General features: G+C 43.4%; 1 protein-coding gene across 14 annotated transcripts in view; it reads right to left on the reverse strand.

Moving 5' to 3' along the window:
* Positions 1-371: 371 nt before the first annotated feature.
* LOC134299367 (asialoglycoprotein receptor 1-like) overlaps positions 372-22,830 on the reverse strand; it is a 38,539-nt gene continuing 16,080 nt past the window's right edge. For 4 of the 14 annotated variants that reach the window (XM_062982080.1, XM_062982083.1, XM_062982082.1 and 1 more), the window contains exons 5-9: positions 20,127-20,225; positions 7,735-7,821; positions 5,778-5,929; positions 2,972-3,081; positions 375-689 (exon numbers count right to left, since the gene is read on the reverse strand). In XM_062982080.1, coding sequence (XP_062838150.1) covers positions 518-689; positions 2,972-3,081; positions 5,778-5,929; positions 7,735-7,821; positions 20,127-20,225 — 620 coding nt within the window. In that variant the 3' untranslated portion in view covers positions 375-517. Of the gene's footprint in view, positions 690-2,971; positions 3,082-5,777; positions 5,930-7,734; positions 7,822-20,126; positions 20,226-22,830 lie in introns of all 14 variants that reach the window. The other 10 variants (XM_062982090.1, XM_062982091.1, XM_062982089.1 and 7 more) reach the window with 7 other exon arrangements.

The raw sequence follows: 22,830 nt of genomic DNA on the forward strand, positions 1-22,830 counted from the left end.
AGAAATTGAGTCTCCCTGATCCCTTCAACTGAGGATCAGTCTTCCCTGTACCTCATCAGGGCACAGACTAACTGCTTCTTTTTTAAAGCTGCACTTCTCCACCAAAACAGCAGTTGGCTCCGCCCACTTCTCCATGGCAAGCAACTCATGAGTGCAGAGATGCAATAACTGAAATAATGACCCTTTTAAAACACAATACACAATTTAACATAACATCTGTAAACTAAAAAAATGCACATTTCATTACATTATGTAATTTCATTGTGCAATAGCATAATGACAAATAAAGCTACTCTGTTCTATTGTTCCTCCCATTCTATGGTGTAGATACCACACGGTTAGCTTGCAATATACATTCTCAAGAAAGTTGAATAATGACGTCAGAGAGGTTGTGCTTTTTTAAGTTTGTGTTTAATATTCTGATGAACTGGCTGTGGCTTCTGTATCCAATAAAGTGGTATCCTTCTCTCTTTCCAACAGTCATGGAATACGGGGCTGTTTGTCTTAATGTGCGCAGTCAAGTCATCCACTTTGGGTTTGGCTTCCTTTTACACAACACTTTTGCTAATGTATCACAATAATAAGTCTGCCAACACCGAAAGTGTGTCTGGCACTTGGCTCTCACTGTAACACATATTGCTCTTTCACGTGAACTAGTTCTTGCAGCCGGTTGATATGGAGCCCAATAGCTGAAAAGAAGATGGCAGCAATACATCAGACCAAATCCTTAGCTATTTCTACGGGTGCATCTATCTTGCAGAATATATGACATTTGCCCCATTTGAACTGCCATGCCTTAGGGCTATGGAACCCTGGGAGTTGTAATTTGGTAAGGTCTGGCCTTCTCTATCTTCCACGTTCCCTCGCTGCCAACTTCCCAGCACTGAGCATCCATCACAGCGGCCAAAGCTGTCTCTCTCTCTTCCAGAACCAGGCCTGAAAGTGGATTGAAAGGGATCTAGACAGGACGTTCCACCCAGAAACCCCGGGAGCTCTAGAACAGTGGGAGCCAAAAAGGACTTTTTAAAGTACCCAATTTGCTCACATCTATGTGGATCTCATGTACACTCCAAGAGCAGGTTTTGGAGCCAACAACCCACATATTAGCCAGAGGCTGTTCCATAGAGAGGGGACAGCGCTAGTGCTGTGGCAGGGGGACAGTTAGCCATTAGGTTCTCTCAGGACAGACAAAACTGGCTTCTTTTAGGATAGGAATTACAGTAGAGAACTGGTTAGTAGCCAGCTGCAATAAATCACTACTGACAGAGAGGTCATGAGTTCGAAACCAACCCAGGTCAGACTGAGTGCCCGTCCATTAAATAGCCTAGCTCGTTGTTTACCTAAGCAACCCGAAAGACAGTTGCATCTGTCAAGTAGGAAAATTTAGGGACCGCTTTATGCGGGAGGATAATTTAACTAATATACGTTACTGTTGTGACTCAGCCTTTGCCTTTGTGTGACTCTGATGTGCCTTTGTGTGATTCTGATGAAGATTCTGGGTTATATGTGCATAATGATGGGATTCAGCAGATTCAGGATGAATTTGAAGATGACTCTGATGCTGGGGATGATAGGATCCAGGTGCAGAGTGTTCCTGCTGTGGGAAATGAAGAGCAGGGAGTTGTTTCCACAGGAAGAAATGATGATGTTGTTTCTGATCACGGATTTCAAGTGCAGGAAGCAGAAAGGGAGGGTAGCTCTTTGCCTCTGCCTGATAACTGTAACGATCTCAGTGACCTTGACCCTGAGGCCACATCTCTCGATCAGGCTACGGGACTGGAATTTAGAGGGTTGCGCAGAAGTCTTCAAATAGCTAATAAACGGGAGGTCAAAGGGCAAAGGAATGCCTTTATGTCATGCTTTTAAAACAGTCTGCTGAAAGGAAGATCTCTGTCAATGCAACTCCATCGCTTGATCAAGAAGCAAGTCTGTTTTCCTGTACCAAGTTTGCTTTCCTGTATTATCATCTGGATATATTCTGTTTGCTGGGACTTTTGGCTTCTATGAAAAGGACCTTGTTTCATGCTCTATGTTTCTATGGACTTATTGCTTACAGCCTTGTTTTGTACCTATCTTTTGGAACTGAACTTTTACCCTTTTATGAACCATCTTTTGCCTATTTTCTAAATAAACTACAAAAGACTACTTTCTGTGTGTGGCTTGGTGTCTTTAGCAAGCTGAAGCTAACCTGAGGTGCGAAAGTCACCATAAAAAAATGGCCCAGCGGCATGTGTGTGGAAGAATGAGGAAGTACTCCATCAAGGGCTTGGTGTCACAGTGGATGATGAAGTAGTAGCTCCCCCTGTGGGCAGAATCGAGCATACCCTCATGAAGCCGGAGGCTGGGAAATGTTCAATAGCCACTGTGTCTCTGTCTAAGTAAGCAAAGTGGGGAATGCGCCAATCCCCTAGGGGCGCGCTATTGAGACGTCTGGTACAGTGCCGAGAGAGAGAGAGAGAGAGAGAGAGAGAGAGAGAGAGAGAGAGAGAGAGGCGGGCAAACAAAAGTTCTGGGAAATAGCAACGCCCTCCCTCCGGCCAAGGCCTAGCACTTTGGGGAAATCTCCATGGCTCTCTTCTTCCACTCTCACGGCATTTGGGGGGGGGGGGAGCCAAAATATGGTTTGCTTACATTTGAAAATTGCCTAGGGCCGGCCCTGTCTGTCTCTATATCATATGTCCAATGGCATTGAATGTTTGCCATGCATATGTACATTGTGATCTGCCCTGAGTCCCCTTCAGGGTGAGAAGGGCGGAATATAAATACTGCAAATAAATAAATAAATAAATAAGTAAATAGTTTCATAAATAGTTTCAGTATATAACTAATCTCCCCCAAGCCTCTATTTTTGCTTCAAATTTAAAGGTCTGATTTTGTGCTGGATTTTAGGAAGCCCCAGCTGAAGAAGTAAAAGAACATTTCTGAGAACATTTCCACCCCAAAGGCCATGAATATATGTTGAATGACTCACTATTGGGACACAGAAATGTTTCCGACATCCCACCTGTAGCCCGCGCCTGAATTCTGGACTCCAAGCCAGTGAGATTTGTCTTTTCCCCTGAGTTCCTCTTCAATAAACCTCTATTAAAAAAAAAGCACAATCACAAACTCTTTACTGGGAAGGACATGTTAGACCAGCATTTCTCAACCTGGGGGTCGGAACCCCGGGGGGGGGTGTCAGAGGGGTCTCCAAAGATCATCAGAAAACACATATTCGGAACCCTTTTAGCAGAGAAGGCTAAAGATTTCTCGGCCTGTCCTCCTCTTCCTATTGGAAACAAATAGTGAATCCTCCCACCAAAAGCCCTCCTCCTGCTGTGATTGGCCATCAAAAACAGCCCCCCCCCAATCCCACCAGTATTCAATGTAGGTAGTGTGCCAAGTTTGGTGCAGATCAATTGTGGGCAGGGTTCAGGGTGCTCTTTGATTGTAGGTTAACTATAAATTCCAGCAACTACAACTCCCAAAGAACAAAATCATTCCCCACCAGTATTCAAATTTGGCCGTATCGGGTATTTGTGCCAAATTTGGTCCAGATCCATAGTCATTTGGGTTCATAGTACTCTCCAGAGGTAGGTGAACTACATCTTCCCTAAATCGCTGTCAATTCCTCCCATATCACTGTAGTATTTTCTTTTGGGCATGGGCGTTGTGTGTAGGAAGTTTGGCCCAATTCTATTGTTGTTGGGGTTCAAGGGGCTCTTTGATTGTAGGTGAACTATAAATCCCAGCAACTACAACTCCCAAATGTCAGGGTCTATTTTCCCCAAATTCCACCAGTGTTCACATTTGGGCATATTGAGTATCCGTGCCAAGTCTGGTCCAGATCAATTATTTTTTGAGTCCGCAGTGCTCTCGGGATGTAGGTGAACTACAACTCCTAAACTCAACGTCAATACCTGCCCAACCCTTCCAGTATTTTCTGTTGGTCATGGGAGTTTTGTGTGCCAAGTTTGGTTCAGTTCCATGGATGGTGGAGTTCAGAATGCTCTTTGATTGTAGGTGAACTATAAATCCCAGCAACTACAACTCCCAAATGACAAAACCAATCCCAACTCCACCAGTACTCAAATTTGGGTGTATCAGGTATTTGTGCCAAATTTGGTCTAGTGAATGAAAATATATCCTGCATATCAGATATTTACATTACAAATCATAACAATAGCCAAATGACAGTTATGAAGTAGCAATGAAAATAATTTTATGGTTGGGGGTCAGCACAACATGAGGAACTGTCTTAATTGGGAAGGTTGAGAATCACTGTGTTAGACAATGGCCCCATGTATGCTGACCATTTAATGCAGTTTGAAACTGGGATTGAAGTAAGTGTCTTTGCAGCCTGGAACCAGTTTGAGGCCTGGATGGTGATGACACAAACCCCAGAGCACTCGGGCGCATTAAGGGATTTCTTAAGCTGAAGATGGAAGTTCTTAGCTTGATCTATCTTTGACCTGCATGAAATGTCCAGTGGAGATGGGCCCAATGCCTGCTCTCAAGGAGTGTTACAGGCAAAGCACACATTGCCTTGTCGAAGGCTTTAATGGCAGGAATCACTGGGTTGTTGTGAGTTTTCTGGGCTGTGTGTCCATGTTCCAGAAGCATTCATTCCTGACGTATCGCCCACATTTATAGCAGGCATCCTCAGAGGTAGAGGGGTCTGTTGGAAACTAAGTAAGTGAGGTTTATATATCTGTGGAATATCCAGGGTGGGGGAAAGAACTCTTGTCTGCTTGAGGTACGTGTGAATGTTGCAATTGGCCACCTTGATTAGCATTTTAATGGCCCGCAGTTTCAAAGCTTGGCTGCATCCTGTCTGTGGGGATCCTTTGCTGGGAGGTGTTAACTGGCTCTAATTGATTCTTGTCTGGAATTCCCCTGCTTTTTGAGTCTTGCTCTTTATTTACTGTCCTGATTTTAGAATTTTTTAAATACTGGTAGCCAGATTATTTATTTATTTATTTATTTATTACATCACTTTTACCCCGCCCTTCTCACCCATCAGGGGACTCAGGGCGGCTTACAATATAAACATACACATTAAAAACAGTTGTCGTCAAATTTAAAACTCCATCAAGATTAAAAATTACAATAAAATTAAGAATATCCATTAAAATATACATAATTATACATTTAAATATACATTTAAGGCGCTTTCCATGTTCATGTGGGGTCTGTCAGTAGGTCATATATTCTTATCTCATTTTTGCTGCTACTCATGCTCAAATGCCTGGTCCCATAACCACGTTTTTGATTAGGTTCATGGTTTCCACATGCTTGTGGATTTCAGTGGCTGCTCTGTGTAGTCTGACATGGTAGTTGCTGGAGTGGTCCAGCATTTCTCTGAAGCACACATTTTGTATACATTTTGCTTAACCAATCCTTCAAAGACCACACACAGGACGGCCCTTGTTATCTGTAGGACTTACCTTCAACATAAAAGCTCCTTTTGCATTCCTGCATGGGTTTTGCTCAGGGGGTCTCTACACGAACTGGTTGGCCAGTAAGCATCCAGAAGCACCCAACCTACCAAACCACTTCCACCTACCTCTAGGCTGCTCTCCCCACATGGTCAAGGGCAGGGGAAACCAACAACCATCCCCCTAAATGCAAACTGGCCTTGGAACAGCCCTACATTGGAAGGGGGTCCTTGCCAAGCTGCTTCTGAGCCTCGCTTCTGTCCAGGGAGAGGAAGCAACAGGATAAATGGTTACGGTGGCTATTCTTGCAGGTCTGGAAAGGACAGGACAGCAGAGGGACCCTCGCCCTGTTCTACGTACCTCATCCTTTGCACTTTCAACCCATGCCAGTTCAGCATTTTCCTTCTTACAGTATGTTCTTGCTTCATACCAGGTTGCTATTAACGGATCAAATAAATAGATGGCATCTACACTGGCAACCCAGCCATGGCTCAATTGGTCACGGATTTCCTCTTTGTCAAAAAAATAGGAATGGGGAGGGGGGGAAGGATTGGATTTAATAATAATAATAATAATAATAATAATAATAATAATAATAATAATAATAATAATAAACAGAACACTGCATGGAAAGTTCCTTGACAAAATTGAAGGAAAAGCTGATAAGGAGAAGACCTGGCTCTGGCTCACGAATGGGACCCTGAAGAAGGAGACAGAAGGCCTGATCCTTGCAGCCCAGGAGCAAGACATCAGGACAAAGGCCATTAAGGCCAAGATCGAAAAATCAGCTGATGACCCAAAGTGCAGACTGTGCAAGGAAACCGATGAAACCACTGATCATATCCTCAGCTGCTGTAAGAAAATTGCACAGACAGACTACAAACAGAGGCACAACCATATGGCCCAAATGATTCATTGGAACTTATGCCTCAAGTACCACCTCCCAGCAGCAAAGAACTGGTGGGATCACAAACCTGCAAAGGTCATGGAAAATGAGCACACAAAGATACTGTGGAACTTCCGAATCCAGACTGACAAAGTTCTGGAACACAACACACCAGACATCACAGTTGTGGAAAAGAACAAGGTTTAGATCATTGATGTCGCCATCCCAGGTGACAGTCGCATTGACGAAAAACAACAGGAAAAACTCAGCCGCTATCAGGACCTCAAGATTGAACTTCAAAGACTATGGCAGAAACCAGTGCACGTGGTCCCGGTGGTGATGGGCACACTGGGTGCCGTGCCAAAAGATCTCAGCTGGCATTTGGAAACAATAGACATTGACAAAATTACGATCTGCCAACTGCAAAAGGCCACCCTACTGGGATCTGCACGCATCATCCGAAAATACATCACACAGTCCTAGACACTTGGGAAGTGTTCGACTTGTGATTTTGTGATACAAAATCCAGCATAACTATCTTGTTTGCTGTGTCATACAACGTTGTTGTGTCAATAATAATAATAATAATAATAATAATAATAATAATAATAATGCTTATTTATATCCCGCCTCCATCTCCCCCAAAGGGGACTCAGAGCGGCTCACAGAAATATCAAATAAAAACAATAACAGTATACAATTCATCAATAGACAAAACATGCACCAATTATAAAATCTGAACATTAACCTATGAAATAAAAACACACTTAATAAAACATAGAATTAAAACCAGTGAGGTTACAATAATAGATAAGCTAAAGTGCGCATTATAAGTTGTAAACTCAAGATAACATTCCAGTAGCTTCTCATTTATCCAATCTTCACTCATCCAACGTTCTGTATTATCCAATGCAGTTTGCTTTTTAGTAGTCAGTGTTTTTGTAGTCAGTGTTTTCAATACATTGTGATGTTTTGGTGTTAAATTTGTAAATACAGTAATTACTACGTAATGTTACTGTGTATTGAACTCTTTTTTTTCTGTCGATGTGTTGTTAAACATGATGTTTTGGTGCTTAATTTATAAAATCATAATATAATTTGACGTTTAATAGGCTTTTCCTTAATCCCTCCTTATTATCCAACATTTTTGCTTATCCAATGTTCTGGCTCATTTATGTTGGAGACTCTATTGTATTAGTATCCTTTCACAACTCCTCCCCTTCATGAACAAAAACAGAATTGCAGGCCCATTTGGACACACAACTATTACCGAAAAGTGTTTTGAAAGCCTCTCTAAGTTCACAGCTGATGACTTGATCCATCGGGAAGGAACGAGGAAGACCTATGTGGACCTTCAGCACAACTGGCCTAACAGCACAGGTTTCTCCCTTTCCATTCAGCTTCCCCCACATCTCAGTCTCAGTAACTTACCTATTGCTTCATTGAGTTCATTTATCATCGTGCTTAAGGTGGCCAGTTCTTGCACAGACTTTTCCGCCTCAAAAATTATGACAGGATCTGAAAGATTAGCCATAAATTAAGTTGGCATAAACCTTGGACTGGTCATCACAAGCTCTTCCATTCTAGTCTTGAACATAGGGCGCATCTACATGGTAGAATAAATGCAGTTTAGCTGCATTCCTGTTAGGTATGTTGGAAATTAGATGATGATTATTCATATAGAAGACCACATCCGTTTAGATGCTACTAGCTGTGCCCGGCCATGTGTTGCTGTGGCTTATGGGAATCATTTGTTGGCAGTGAATAGCCTTGCAGCCTCAAAGCCTGGCTGTTTTCTTGTTTGGTGAGCTGGAATTCAATAGAATAGGGTTGCTGCTTGGGAGGCTGGGTACTTGTGTTCTAGGGGAATGGTTTTTTTGGGCTGCTAGAATAGCAATGAATAGCCTTGCTGCTTCAAAGCCTGGCCGCTTTCTACCAAGGTTAATCCTTTGCTGGTCTTGTTGAATTACCCTGAATAGCCTTGCAGCTTCAATGCCTGGCTGTGTTATACCTAGGGGAATCCTTGTTTGGCGAGCTGGAGTAGCACTCTCAATCAAAGAGCCACTTTGAAGCCTGGCTACTTCCTTTTGTAGGGGAATCCTTGTTTGGCCAGCTTGAATTGCACCGAATAGTCTTGCAGCTTAAAAGCCTGGCCACTTTCTGCCTTGTGGAATCCTTGGTTGCCCAGGTTGAATAGCAATTAACAGTCTTGGTGTGGCAAGTATGAATGCTGCAATTAGTCACCTTGATTAGCATTTAATGGCCTTGCAGCTTCAAAGCCTGGATACTTCCTGCCTGGGGGAATCCTTTGTTGGGAGGTGTTAGCTGGCCCTGATTGTTTCCTGGCTGGAATTTCCCTGTTTTCAGAGTGTTGCTCTTTATTTACTGTCCTGATTTTAGAGATTATGTTGTTCTGTATTATTATACCACAGTAAATACTATATATTAATAATCTTCTATTATCTGCTTAGAACTGATATGAGGCCCCTTCTACACTGAACTGGGTTATATGGCAGTGTGGACTCAAGATACCCCAGTTCAAAGCATGTGCCTTGGCATTCTGGGTTATATAGTTGTAAGGGAGGGACTTGAGTCTACACTTCCATATAATCCAGTTCAAATCAGATAATCTGTATTTTATAGGCAGTGTGGATGAGGCCTAAGTGCACTCTGCCTGTGCCCTGCATGCCATTTTGGTTGAGGGAATTGCTAGGATACGAAGTGGGCGGGGCCTAAAGGAGGGGGGCCTATTGTTCTGAGCTGTTTCTAAAGGGGGAAAACGGCTCTTTCTCGACCTCTCATTTGGACTTTATTTTTCTAGGCTTTTTGTTTGAAAGACATAGACTGAATGGCTGTCTTTTGTGGCCAAATTCGGTGTGATTGGGTTTAGTGGTTTTGTTGTTTACTCCATAGTAAAACAGCACATTACATTTTTATATACTGTGTTTTCCCGAAAATAAGACAGTGTCTTATATTAATTTTTGCTCCCAAAGATGCACTAAGTCTTATTTTAGGGGATGTCTTATTTTTCCATGAAGAAGAATTCACATTTATTGTTGAACAAAAAAAAATGAACATTTATTATATACTGTACAGTAGTTGTTATCAGAAACCAGCATAACCAGACAAACTGAATCCTATCAAGAATTTCCTGTTACTACCAATATTTCCATGTACAACACTCTATTGTACTTACTAGGGTTGTCCATATTGTCGTAAAAATTCCCCTACCGTAATTATTTTGTATTGTTCCCGTTTTTTGACACGAGTATTGAAACGTTTTTCCTGGGCGCTACTGGCAATGTAATACGATCCATCGTTGGCCCATTCTGTAATTGTGTCTTAAAATTTTCGTTAATTTTTTTCCTCCAAATTTTTTAAAAAATATTTTTTAAATATTATTATTATTATTATTGTTTCTGCAACCTAACATGAACGGGAGCCTAGCGCAGCCTAACATGGCTCCCGCTCCTGGCCCATCAAAGTCTTCCACGATGGCTAAAAAAGGTGGGGGCTAGCGTCCTCCGCGTCCACGTTTAGAATCGCTATAAAAATCGCCTCCGCACGGAGCCAAGCCATTCTGGGTTGGGACACCGAGGAGAGAGGGTGTTTCGCGCGCGCCGTGAAGCTGAGAGGGCAAAGTGACTGGGGGTAGAGGGTTGTTGCTGCTTAGATATTGTGTTGGGGGGAAATTGGCTTGGGGCAGAGTCCTTGCTGTGGATGTTGGGAATTTTTTTTCCAAAGGAGTCTGCGTCCCTCCCTGCTAGTGCTGAGCTTTGGGTTGGTTCCTTCTCCTGAGGTAGACCTTTTGCCTTTCTATTTTTCCTTTTTTGGAATAAAGCAATCACCCCATAAGCCTTTCTTTCCAAGCCTTAAAAGGAGGGAGCTTGAAAATTATATTTTTCTAAGCAGCACGTCTGCTTCCCTGTAAGCGCTGAGCTCCTGAGGGAGACCTTTAGCCTTTCCTTTTTAAATTTTTCTGGAATAAAGCAATCACCCCATAAGCCTTTCTTTCCAAGCCTTAAAAGGAGGGAGCTTGAAAATTATAGTTTTCTAAGAACGTCTGCGTCCCTGTAAGCGCTGAGCTTCCCTCCCGCTCCGTTTGTAATTCCAAGCCTTGGGCTGAGTTTTATTTCTGAAATCACAAAGTCAGACATTGATTTGATTCAATAGAGGGTCCACAGCAATTTATAGTTTCCAAAGGGCGTTGCCAATCCTGTCAAGGCATTGCTTGGCGTGTGCTGCATTTCTAATCCAAAGTCCTCAGCCAGAGTTTCATTTTTGCAATCACAAGGTCAGCCAGTGGCAACATTGATCAAAAGGTTCAAAGGCAATTTATAGTTTCCAAAGGGCGTTGCCAATCCTGTCAAGGCATTGCTTGGCGTGTGCTGCATTTCTAATCCAAAGTCTACACAAGTAGAAGAGGGACTTTTACAGTGATAAGAACCCAATTGAACAGGAAATAAGACTTTCAAACCAGGAACAGGTTTCTTCAAATATTGAAAAATAGTGTATTATAAAAAGTTATGAAAATTCGCCAAAAATCATAGGAGACAGGAAACATTCTGCAATTTGTTGAGCAAAGAGTGTGGAATGTGTTCTCCCACTGTACCAAATTTGATGAGAATAGCTCAAGAAATGAGGGGAGGAGACCCCCAGAAAAGTCCCCCCCGGTTTCCTGTTTTTTGGCGATTGCGCATGCGCATCCGCCATTTTAGAAACATTTTAGAAACATTACGAATTTTCGGAAATATCTGAAAATTTTGGGTGAAACATTTAGAATTAATTTCTACATCGAAGAGCCGGCACCCCCTACTTTAGAAACGAGAATTGAAACATTTTTTCCATCGATCAGACAATCCTAGTACTCACATTTACCTATCCTGCATGCTCTGGTGTTCTGTTCGTTGGACATGCTTCCAAACAAAAGCTTTACTAGGTCTTACTTTCGGGGGAGGCCTTATATTTAGCAATTCAGCAAAACCTCTACTAGGTCTTATTTTCTGGGGATGTCTTATTTTAGGGGAAGCAGGGTATATAGATGAAGGATTTGCCCTGACAGAGGGAACTGCGCAGGGGCAGATGAAGGTGGAAGCAAAAGTATGGCAGAGAATCTGGTGGAGAGTAGAAGAGCACAGGGAAAAGAAAGAGTTAATGTTCAGCTGGAGGGAACTTGAAAAGGCAAGAGTAAGTTAGTAAGTAAAAGTTTATTTGTATACCGCCCTCTCTCCCAAAAGGGACTCAGGGCGGTTTCCAATATAAAATCAGCATAAAACATTGTACAATAAAACACTGAAACCACTATAAAACGCTATAAGAATTAAAAACAAAACCAAAACATAACAATTGACTAAAACAATCACAGAAGCAGAAGGAATATAATCACTCAAATAACATATGAATCTGCAAAGAAAAAAGAAAAAAAAAGACCATTGGGATGGAGGAGAGGATGGCCTGGAGGGACCACTAGAACTAAAATACAATGTTATATTCTAAGATGCTTTGGGGCAGAGGAATAAAGTGCAGTGTTTCAAGTCCAAGAGATGGCCTGTGCAACTACTATAGCTATGGGCTCGGGCATTCGTTTCTCGTTTTAGTGTCTGTGTTTGTTTTTATTTTAATGTGGTGTGAATATATAATAAAAGCAATTAAAAGAGAGAAAAGACAAAATGCCAAATACACTCAATACTTTGCAGTTCACTTTTCGCAGATGCGCTGTTCTGCGGTTTTGAATCTGGGGAGTGAGGCGAGCTCCTGTCTGTCAGTTCCAGCTTCCCATGTGGGAACATGAGAAAAGCTTCCCACAGGATGGTAAAACATCCCAGCTGGTAACATCCTTGCAGACGGCCAATTCTCTCACACCAGAAGCCCTCCTGACACACACAAAAAGGAAACGGAACGAAGCCAGTGGTCAGTAATGGAGAGTAGTTGCAGGATTGAGAACAAAGCCAAGCTGGAATAGGGAGCAAAGACTAATGCCAAAACGATGTCCAGTCCAAGGTCCAAGATGAGAAGTCGTCACAGCAAAGTCCTCGTCAATGGGTTGACACAAGTAGCCAAAACGACGGAGGTGAACTAATGCAGACAGTAATCACAATGCAGTCTAAAGAAAACCCACACAGTTCCAGTCCCCATCGTAGAAGTAACCTGGAATAAACTTACGTTGGTTGCACAGTCCCAAGCCAGTCTTCAGGAACATGAACACGAAACCCTATGGCGCCCAACAACCACCTTGCCACACGCAAGGGTCCAATGGCCAAATGCCCACAATTTATTTACAACTTATCTTCAGAACCCGAGCCAGGCACCGCCCTTCCCACAGGTTGTCCCCATTCTTCATCCGAGCAGAAACCGTCCTGCCAACGCCCAGACCTACCCGCAGCTGTGGAACTATCCCCACTCCTCCAATTAGACCACCTTGGGTTCGATCCTGAAGGACCCCATGTTTCCTCAGCGTCCCCACTACCAGTGAGCCCAGTTTCCCCATCACAACCCTCTGGAATGCGTGTCCACTCCATGTCATCCTCTTCTGCCTGTATCACATCCCCAATGTCCATTTCAAGCCCCTCATCCCCTTCAAAACCCTCAAATGAATCCTCATCTGTTGATTCTTCAAACATCTCTCTTAACCTCTTCCTCTGTAACTCCTCAAATGTTAGGTTTTACAATGTATTGAGTCATGCACTGCTAATGGGCTTCTATTGGGAATGCCGATTGATTGTATATGGGGAATCATTTGGGGAATGTGTTTGGGCTTACTCCAGGTGATTGTCAATGACGCAATCCTGAGTTTGGGTTGGGTAAATTAGTTGGTAACCAATCAAGGATTACTATGTGTAAATGTATTGTATATAAAGAACCATGTTCAGTGTATCTTCCCTCTCCCTTCCTCCTTTTTTGTTGTGAAGTCTATATGCAATTAAACCTGTCTACTAGGACAAGATACTGCGAACTGTGGTGAGTCTGTAATATCATCTAGACTAGGGGAAAGACAGTAGTAAAAACTGACAATGGCCGGGCATGTGCTCAAGTGTCTACTGTGGAAGCAGACTGGAAGACTGAAAGTACTGAGCAGGTGTAAGCTACTGGAAGGCGCTGAGACTCTGCAAGTATAAAGTTAAATCTTAACATCAAATGAGTCTTGCTCCTAAGGAGTCTTTCTTCTCTTCCTGCTACTATCAGTAGTATCATTGACCCCAGAAGGCTCATTCACAACACTATCCCCCCACACAAAGTCCCCACCCGCCGGAACTGACACTGGATTCGTTACTTCTGAAATCACCGACAGACGTTTATGGGAGGTATCCAATTTTGGCAAGGAACGATGAAAAACAGGATGAACCTTAAGACATGAGGGCAAATGCAACCAAAATGCTACAGAGGAAATCTTCTTCACAATAGGGAAAGGTCCCAAAAACTGCACCCCAAACTTTCCAACAGTTGACTTAATGTGCTTCACAGATAACCACATCATTTCCCCCTCCTGAAGGTCTTCACCAGCCTGCCGATGTCTATCGGCCTGAACCTTCTGCTCTGCCTTAGCTTCTAAGAGAAGCTTTCGAGCAACGTCCTGCAAGGCCCTCAACTCACTAGAATGGTACACAGGGTCAGGCGATACCACATTTTGCGACGGTGCCATCCCCCCCCCCCCGGTGGATGAAAACCGTAAGTAAGTTCAAACGGTGAATGCTAGCTGGCACTATGCATGGCATTGTTATATGCAAACTCTGCCACCGGTACTCCCTGTACCCAATCCCCAGACTGCTGCAAACAAAAACAACGCAAGTACTGTTCTTAAAATCCATTCACACATTCTGACTGACCGTCAGTTTGCGGATGGAATGCCGATGAGACATTCAGCTTGGTCCCAAGCTGAGCATGGAATTGTCTCCAAAATTGTGACACAAATTGAGGTGCCCTATCCGATATGATGATTTCTGGAGCACCATGTAATCGGAAAATGTGTCACACAAACAATTTAGCTTACACCGGAGCCTTTGGAACCCTGGAGCACGGAATGAAATGTGCCATTTTAGAAAACAAATCCACCACCACCCAGATACACGTATAACCCCCTACCCTAGGTAAATCCATAATGAAATACATGGATATAATCTGTCAAGGTTTTTCAGGAATTGGTAAAGGTAATAACAGGCCCTGCGGACGTCCCACTGGATCTTTGCATTGTTGATATATGGCACCACTGTTACAATACTTCAGGATGTCCTGACGCATCTTAGGCCACCAATAATTACAAGTGATAGACTGCACCGTCTTAAACCTATCAAAGTGACCTGCTGTTGGCTCATCATGATGAGCTTGTATCACATCCAGACAAAGCCTACCGGGCGGTACAAAGACTTGACCATGTCGCAATAATACCCCATTTTCATCCTGTAAATTAGGAACAATTGTCTTAAGGCCCAGAGACAATAACTTAAGTTGTTCCTGCGCCCACCTATCCTCCTTTTGAGAGGACAGAACTTGCGCATGTAAGTCCACTGTATCCTGTACCACATTTAACGAAGAGACGGGTAAAACAGTCTTGGTCATTGGTTGTTCGCATAACTTAAACTCTGGTTTTCTAGACAGAGCATCAGCTCTCAAATTTTTCTTACCCTCCACAAAATGAACCTTGAAATCAAACCTAGAAAAGAACAGAGCCCACTGAATCTGACGCTGATTAAGCTTCCTGGCTGTTTGTAGATGTTCCAAGTTTTTATGATCTGTTCGAACAATAATCTGATGCTTAGCCCTCTCCAACCAGTGTCTCCAAATCTCGAATGCCACCTTAATGGCTAACAATTCTTTTCCCCAAATTGTATAGTTCTGTTCAAAGGATGTAAGTTGCCTAGAATAGAATCCACAAGGCCTTAATTTTCCAGACGGGTCCTGTTGTGACTGCGCCTTCGGGGATTATGGTTGATGGTGATGGGATTAGAAGAGGAAGGAAAAACCCTCGCGATGAGGGCTCATTGGAGGAGTTGCGCAGGAAACGGATTAGAGAGCTCAATGGGGAATCTTCTGAGGAAGATTCAGATGGGGAGTTTGGGGAAGAAATGGATGCTGGGGAACAGGTGGTGGCTGGGGAAGTGGGCACTGAATGGGCACAGCCACCGGAGATGTCTGGGGATTTGGGGCCTATGGATACTACTGAACCTGGAGTGTCTTCAGGAGCAGATCCCACTTGGGATGCTTGGAGAAGGGAGGATGGTTCTTTAAGTGTTCATGGGGCTAAGTATGGGCAGGATGACTGGGACTCCAACGAACTATTAGGCACTCCTGATCCACGAGCCCTAGCTGTGTGGAGTTCGGACTCTGAGTAAGATCTGGGACACCTGGTGTTTGGGTGTGAGTGTTTGGACACCCAAGAGGAAGGGGAATAAAATGGGAATGTTTGGCCACTTCACTTTGCGTGTGGCAAGGTGTTGCTGAAGCGCCATTGGGATTTCTGTGCATTCATGAAGACTGGACTGGGACTGTGCTTCTGATGTAAGTTATCTGGGATTGCTCTGCAACGGAGGGATGGAACTGTGTGGGTTTCCCTGGACTGCACTCTGATTACTATTTCTAGCTGCTGTTACCATCGTTGCTTGGCTCTTTGTGCCTTTTCGTGGACCTGGTTTTGATGACTGCACCCTCTTCGGACCCTGGATTGGAATTTGACCTTGCTTCTGTCTTCGCCCTTTGATTGACGACTACTCTCGGCTTTTGACTCCTGGCTTGCCCTCCGGACTCCGTTGCTGTCTCCTGACCTGACCTTGGATCCTCCTGACGACGTCTCTTCACCCTCCTCTTGGAGCTTTTGGCTTTATCTGCACCGTGGAAGCAATTTACTGCATTTCTAGTTTGTTTGTTTTCAGACCAGTTTGGTGTTTCTTTTGGGAGCTGTCCCTTTAAATCCACAGAGCCGGCTGTCTGCTACAGAAAGGGCTTGGACCCAAAAGTGCCTTTTGCACTAGTTCTGAGTTTGTTTAGCTTTGTTTTCCTGCTTGGAGTTCCGGATTTAAGCTACTCATTGCAGCTTTTGGAAGGTTTCAAGTTCTTGTTTATTTTGCCTATTTTTTAGTAGTCAACTCAATTTGTTTTCTAAGCTGAACTGAAGCGTCTTTTTAATTTTATTTGAATGCCTGCATAGATAAATAGCTTGGCTTGTTAAAACATACTTTTGAGATATATTTTTGTTCGGACTGCTCTTGAAACACTGATAGTGAAGTGTTTCAAGATATCTTCTGTGTTTATGTTTACTTTTTGGCTTATCTCCTGAATAAACTCTGTTTTGTTCATTAATTGGCGTCTGACTCTTGACAGGTCCTTTTGAGACAAGACGGCTCCCAAAGCGTAATTAGACGCATCAGCTTCCACAATAAATTGTCTGTTCACATCTGGGTGAGCCAAGATATTCCCATTTTGAAAATTACGTTTCAGCTGAAAAAACGCTTCCTTAGTTTCATCCGTCCACTCGAAAGGATGTTTTTTTTGCAGAAGCGGCGTTAAGGGTATTGTTAGACGTGCAAAGTGAGGAATAAATTCCCTATAAAAATTGGTGAATCCTAAGAATCTTTGTATGTCTTTCTTGGACGTAAGCTCTTGCCAAGTATTTACCACATCCACCTTTTGTGGATCCATCTTTAATTCTCTACCAGATATTACATGCCCCAAAAATTCTACTTCAGATGCATGGAAGATGCACTTTGAAGCTTTAGCAAACAGCCCATTCTCTCGCAGCCTAGTTAACACCTGACGCAAATGATTGCTATGTTCCTGAGCGTTTTTCGAAAAGATCAAAATGTCATCGAAATAAATAACTACAAATTGATTGAGGAGATTGCGGAACACATCATTAATGAAGCGTTGGAATACTGCAGGGGCGTTGCACAAACCGAAGGGCATTACTAAGAATTCGAAGGCTCCAAAACAGGTGTTAAACGCCGTCTTCCACTCATCCCCAGCCCTAATACGTACTAAGTTATAAGCCCCTCTCAAATCCAACTTGGTAAACACAGAAGCCCCTTGAACCCGTGACAGCAATTCAGGAATCAATGGCAAAGGACACCTATCCCGGATGGTATGTTTGTTCAGGACCCGATAATCGCATACAAGCCTTAAATCACCTGTCTTTTTTGCCACAAAAAACACAGGTGCCGCCGTAGGTGAACTAGATGGCCTGATAAACCCCTATTGTAGATTTTTCATCCAGTAATTCCCTGAGTGCCTGCCTTTCTGGAACAGTGAGCACATACAATCTCCCCGCAGGTAACCTAGCACCCTCTTCCAGACTAATAGCACAATTGTAAGGCCTGTGCAGAGGCAGCTTGTCAGCCTACTTTTTGCAAAATATGTCCTGAAAGCTTGCATAACAAGCTGGCACCCCTTCCATGTCCTCATTCGCCTTGCTCATTGATAACCAATTGGATGCAGACAAACTTATAATTCTAGCTGCCCAATCAACCTGAGGGTTGACCTGTGCTAACCAATCCATTCCCAAAATAACATTGTACCTAGGTAACCTGGTTATATCCCAAACCAAGTTACCCATTTGACCTTGTATTTGCCAACCAACACCAGACTTTTTTGATCAACCGATACAAAGCCCACCCAGCATTTTCAGTTTGCAACGGGTCCCCAAAAGTCTCAGAAAGAGCAGTTTTGAAATCAACTAAATTGTCCTGAATAGGACTATTGCCTGTAATAATATTTACTGCCCAACGAGCAGCTGGCCCAGAAAGTAAACTAAGCATAAACACCACCTTATTTGTATCGGTTGGGAAAGCCATTGGGGAAATTTGAGCAAAATAAAGATCGACCTGTGCCAGAAAAACAGACAAACGCTTCCGGGACCCATCAAATCGTTCAGGCAAAATAACTTGTTCCTTAACCTGTTGCGCATTTCGCAAAGCATCTACTTGGTTTTGCAAAAGGTCCACTTTAACCAATAAATCCTCCATTGTTTTGGCTACCTCAGTTACTGGGCGTATGGCAATCTGTCAAGGTCAGACGCCAGCCAATGAATGGAAATACAGTTTATTGTATAAACAACTAAAGAAAGCTCTTAAAACAAACACAGGAGCTTGTGACACTTAAACTTCAGTGTGAAAAAGGCATTTAAACTGAAAAAACTCCGAAAAACCAAACCGGAGAATAATCCGGATTATCCAGAGATATAATCGGGATTAAAACAAAACTACTTAGATTTAGCCCAAAATTGCAGGGCAACTTGAAGAAGGCAAAACAAACTATGGACCGAATTTCCAAGGGTCCAAAATAAACAGAACCCCAACTGGGTTACAAAATGGAGTTTTAAGGTTCAAAACAAACAGTGTCCCAACCCGGGCCAAACTTTGCCACCGGAAGCAGCGCAAAAAACCGGTGCCAAAAACAAAGCAATGAAGGGCAAAGAGTTACTGCAGGGTCAGAAGCCAAGCGATTTCCTGCTTCTTGGCAGGGGGTTGGACTGGATGGCCCATGAGGTCTCTTCCAACTCTACTATTCTATGATTCTATGATTCTATGACCAGTAACAGAGCATAACTGCAGAACCAGGAGTCAAACAGGAATTGGGAGCGGAGCGTTACTTCAGGGTCAGGAACGAAGCCAGTGGTCGGTAACGGAAAGTAGTTACAGGATTGAGAATGAAGCCAAGCTGGAATAGGGAGAGAAGACTAATGCCAAAACGATGTCCAGTCCAAAGTCCAAGATGAGAAGTCGTCACAGCAAAGTCCTCATCAATGGGTTGACACAAGTAGCCAAAACGACGGAGGTGAACTAATGCAGACAGTAATCACAATGCAGTCTAAAGAAAACCCACACAGTTCCAGCCCCCATCGTAGAAGTAACCTTACGTCGGTTGCACAGTCTCAAGCTAGTCTTCAGGAACATGAACACGAAACCCTATGGCGCCCAACAACCACCTTGCCACACACAAGGGCCCGATGGCCAAATGCCCACAATTTATTTACAACTCGTCTTCAGAACCCGAGCCGGGCACCGCCCTTCCCACAGGTTGTCCCCATTCCTCATCCAAGCTGAAACCGTCCTGCCGAAACCCAGACCTACCCGCAGCTGTGGAACTATCCCCACTCCTCCACAATTAGACCACCTTGGGTTTGATCCTGAAGGACCCCATGTTTCCTCAGCGTCCCCACTACCAGTGAGCCCAGTTTCCCCATCACAACCCTCTAGAGCGCATGTCCACTCCATGTCATCCTCTTCTGCCCGTACCACATCCCCAATGTCCATTTCAAGCCCCTCATCCCCTTCAAAACCCTCAAATGAATCCTCATCTGTTGATCCTTCAAATATCTCTCTTAACCTCTTCCTCTGCAACTCCTCAAATGAGTCTTGCTCCTGAGGAGCCTTTCTTCTCTTCCTGCTACTATCAGTAGTATCATTGACCCCAGAAGGCTCATTCACAACAGTTACTTGCTCCTCCGTGAAACATGCAAGCCGGGGTTTTCAATGGTTTACTCACAAGGAAAGAAGGCCAAACATTATGCAAGTGCAGAATGAAAGTATGAAAACTCCTGCCAAAAATGTTCGGGAGGACTTGTTTGCTTTTGCTTAGCACCCTATGATGCCTGATTTGCACAACTTGAAATAAACATTCCTGATTCTTTCTTCCCAACTTCTCTCTTTCTTGTCTCGAGAGCTTGGTGCAGATCTGAGGTACCAAGGACTCAAAATGCTTTAGACTGCCCCAGGTTGAGCAGTTGGTGTAGAAGTGGCCTGAGCCAAGCTACGAGACTGGATATACATTCTGCTTGGCAGGATCCTAAGTGGAGCAACTCATTAGGATGGTGGGAATGATCTTAATACACAACTTACCATCTTTAAACTGGTTGGATGAATCTTTTGTGATCATGAAGTTTCTAATCTGCTGCATTGAACCACGTAAACTGGCTGATTGCTTCCAGTCAATGTAGGCTAATGGAAAGATAGACATTTGTTACTGTCTGCTCTTTGTCTCTGCTTGCATATTCTTATACACTGTACCCAAAGAATGACCACCAGGACCTTTCACCTTTTGATATTTGATTGTTTTATTGAGCAAGGCCCCATGTAAGCCGCCCCGAGTCCCTTCGGGGAGATGGGGCGGGGTATAAAAATAAAGTTATTATTATTAATTATTATTATTACTTCTCTCTTTCTTTCTGCACTGCTCCCTCCATCCTTCCCTCTCTTTTTGTACTTCTCTTTATTTACCTATTTCTTTCTCCCCTCCCTCCTTCCCTCCCACTCCCTCCCTCTCTTCCTCCCTCCCTCCTTCCCTCCCTTCCTTCCTTCCTTCCTCCCTTTCTTGTTTTTCTTCCTCCCTCTTTTTCATTCCTCCCTTTCTTTTGTCAGTTTTATATTATTTAGGTCATTTCTTATGTGAAAATGGATAAGTGTTTGTAAGAATCATGTCCTATCCATGTATGACCAGCAGCAATCAAGACACCTGCTAAAGACTGAGTGCTATCAATAGAGACTGAGTAAATCTTGAGTTAGTGAATGTGAAGATGAGGATGATGGTGACGATGATGGTGTTGCTGTTGGAGTGGAGCTGAAGAAAGCTTGAAGATAACATTTTGTTTCACCGTTTGAAAGCTGCTGATAAAAGCCAAGGACTGTTATGTTTGTATATATTTTCATATAAATCTTTCTTTACTAAAAGACAGTTTGTTTTGGGGTTTTCTCCTTGGACGAAGGGTGCAACTTCTATTACGCCAGATTGACATGTGTGTGTGTGTAAAGAAATCCTTTGCAAAGTTGCTTGGATTATTATCTCGGCAAGAAAGGAGCTCAGCTTTTGCAGAGAGCTAAGCCACACCTAAAACAATGTATCGTTTTGAGAGCAGGTGGCTGAGAAATGACAGTTGGAGATTTGAGATTGCTAAAGGAGCACAGAAATGAAAGGCTCCTCTTGCTATGGTCAAATAGCAGATTAGTTATGCTATGCTGGATGTATATATTGATGCTGATTGATTAGTTATTGATCTTATGCAACTACATGGACATTGTATGATTGCAGAACTGTTTTGTATTTCAACTCTACAAGCAAGAGTAAAGTTTCCTTTGTTCATTTCAATTCCTCTGCCTGGTCTGAGTCTTTAGCACATGGTGTTAACTGGACGCTACCTTATTCCGCTATACTCTCACCTGGTAACAGGTTATGGGCCCAGTTTAACCCAGTACAAACCAGTTTAACCCATTATTTTTGCAAAGACTTTAGGAGAGGAATCTATTTTTGGACTTTACTTTTTTGTGAGTCTGGACTCTAGAAGAATGGATCTAGGAGTGAACATTGCAGCATTCCCTATCACCAGGTTGAATGGCGGGAACTACTCCGTGTGGAAGATTCGCATGGAGAGTTACCTGAGAAGAGAATCTCTGTGGGAACGGGTAGTGAACCCACCACCACAGGAACCATCAGCGGAACAGCATAGGGCCTTGGACAAGGCAAAAGCAAGTCTCATCATCGGGGTGGACGATGACCAACTCATCCATGTTAGCAGTTTGCCCACTGCACATGACATTTGGAAGCGGCTGAAGGAGGTGCATGTTTTGGACTCTGCAGCAAATGTAGCTGTACTAGCCAGGAGGCTATACAGGAAGCGTCTCCAGAGAGGAGAGGAGCTGAGAAACCATCTGCAGACATTGCAAACCTTATTTGTGGAGCTGGAGCAAAGAGGCTTCATGCTCACAGAAGCAAATAAGTATTTTATTTTGTTATCCTCCATGGACGATTCTTTTGATGGAATTGTGAATTCTTTAGAATCACTCCCACAAGCGCAGCTGAACTTGCAGTACATTTCTTCTCGTCTTCTTGCGGATTGGCAAAGAAGAAAGGATCGGCTTTTGGAGACCACGAGAGTGACTGGTCGGGTCCAACAAAGGCGTCCAGCTAGGGAGACAGCGGAGCAAGAAGCCGTGAAAAGGTGTTTTATTTGCAATTCTCCAAAGCACTTGAAGAAGGACTATCCAAGTCTACGGGTCAAGCCGAAGGAGGAGCAGCTTCATCAGAGGAAGGATCCTGCGCACATAAGGGTTGTTCAAGCCAGCACAAACCCAGACCTGAAAGGGGACTTTCAAATTGACTCAGGGTGTTCACAACATATTGTTAATGACAAGACTTTATTTAGAACATTTAGTAAGCAGAATGGCTTTAGTGTGACACTTGCTGATGGGAAACACTACCCAGTTCAGGGAAAGGGAGAAGTTTTTGTAAAGGGTTTGGGAGAAACCTTGCAAAATGTGTATTATGTTCCAGAAATTGATTTTAATCTCATATCAGTGGCGAAACTGGATAGTGAGGGGTTTGATGTCTTATTTTCGGGAGGTAAGGTTAAAATCCTGAAAGGGACTAAATTGTATGGAACAGGGTCAATGCAGAAAGGTATGTATGTGCTAGATCCAAAAGATGCAAGTAATGTAAACTTAGTGAGCAAGAATACTCCATTGCATCACAGGTGCATCCATGAATTGCATAGAGTGTTAGGGCATCCAAGTTTTAAAGTGCTGTACAAGATGCAGGAGTACAGTGAAGGTC

This window comes from Anolis carolinensis, chromosome 5 (assembly GCF_035594765.1).
Source record: "Anolis carolinensis isolate JA03-04 chromosome 5, rAnoCar3.1.pri, whole genome shotgun sequence".
NCBI classification, from domain to species: Eukaryota; Metazoa; Chordata; class Lepidosauria; order Squamata; family Dactyloidae; genus Anolis; species Anolis carolinensis.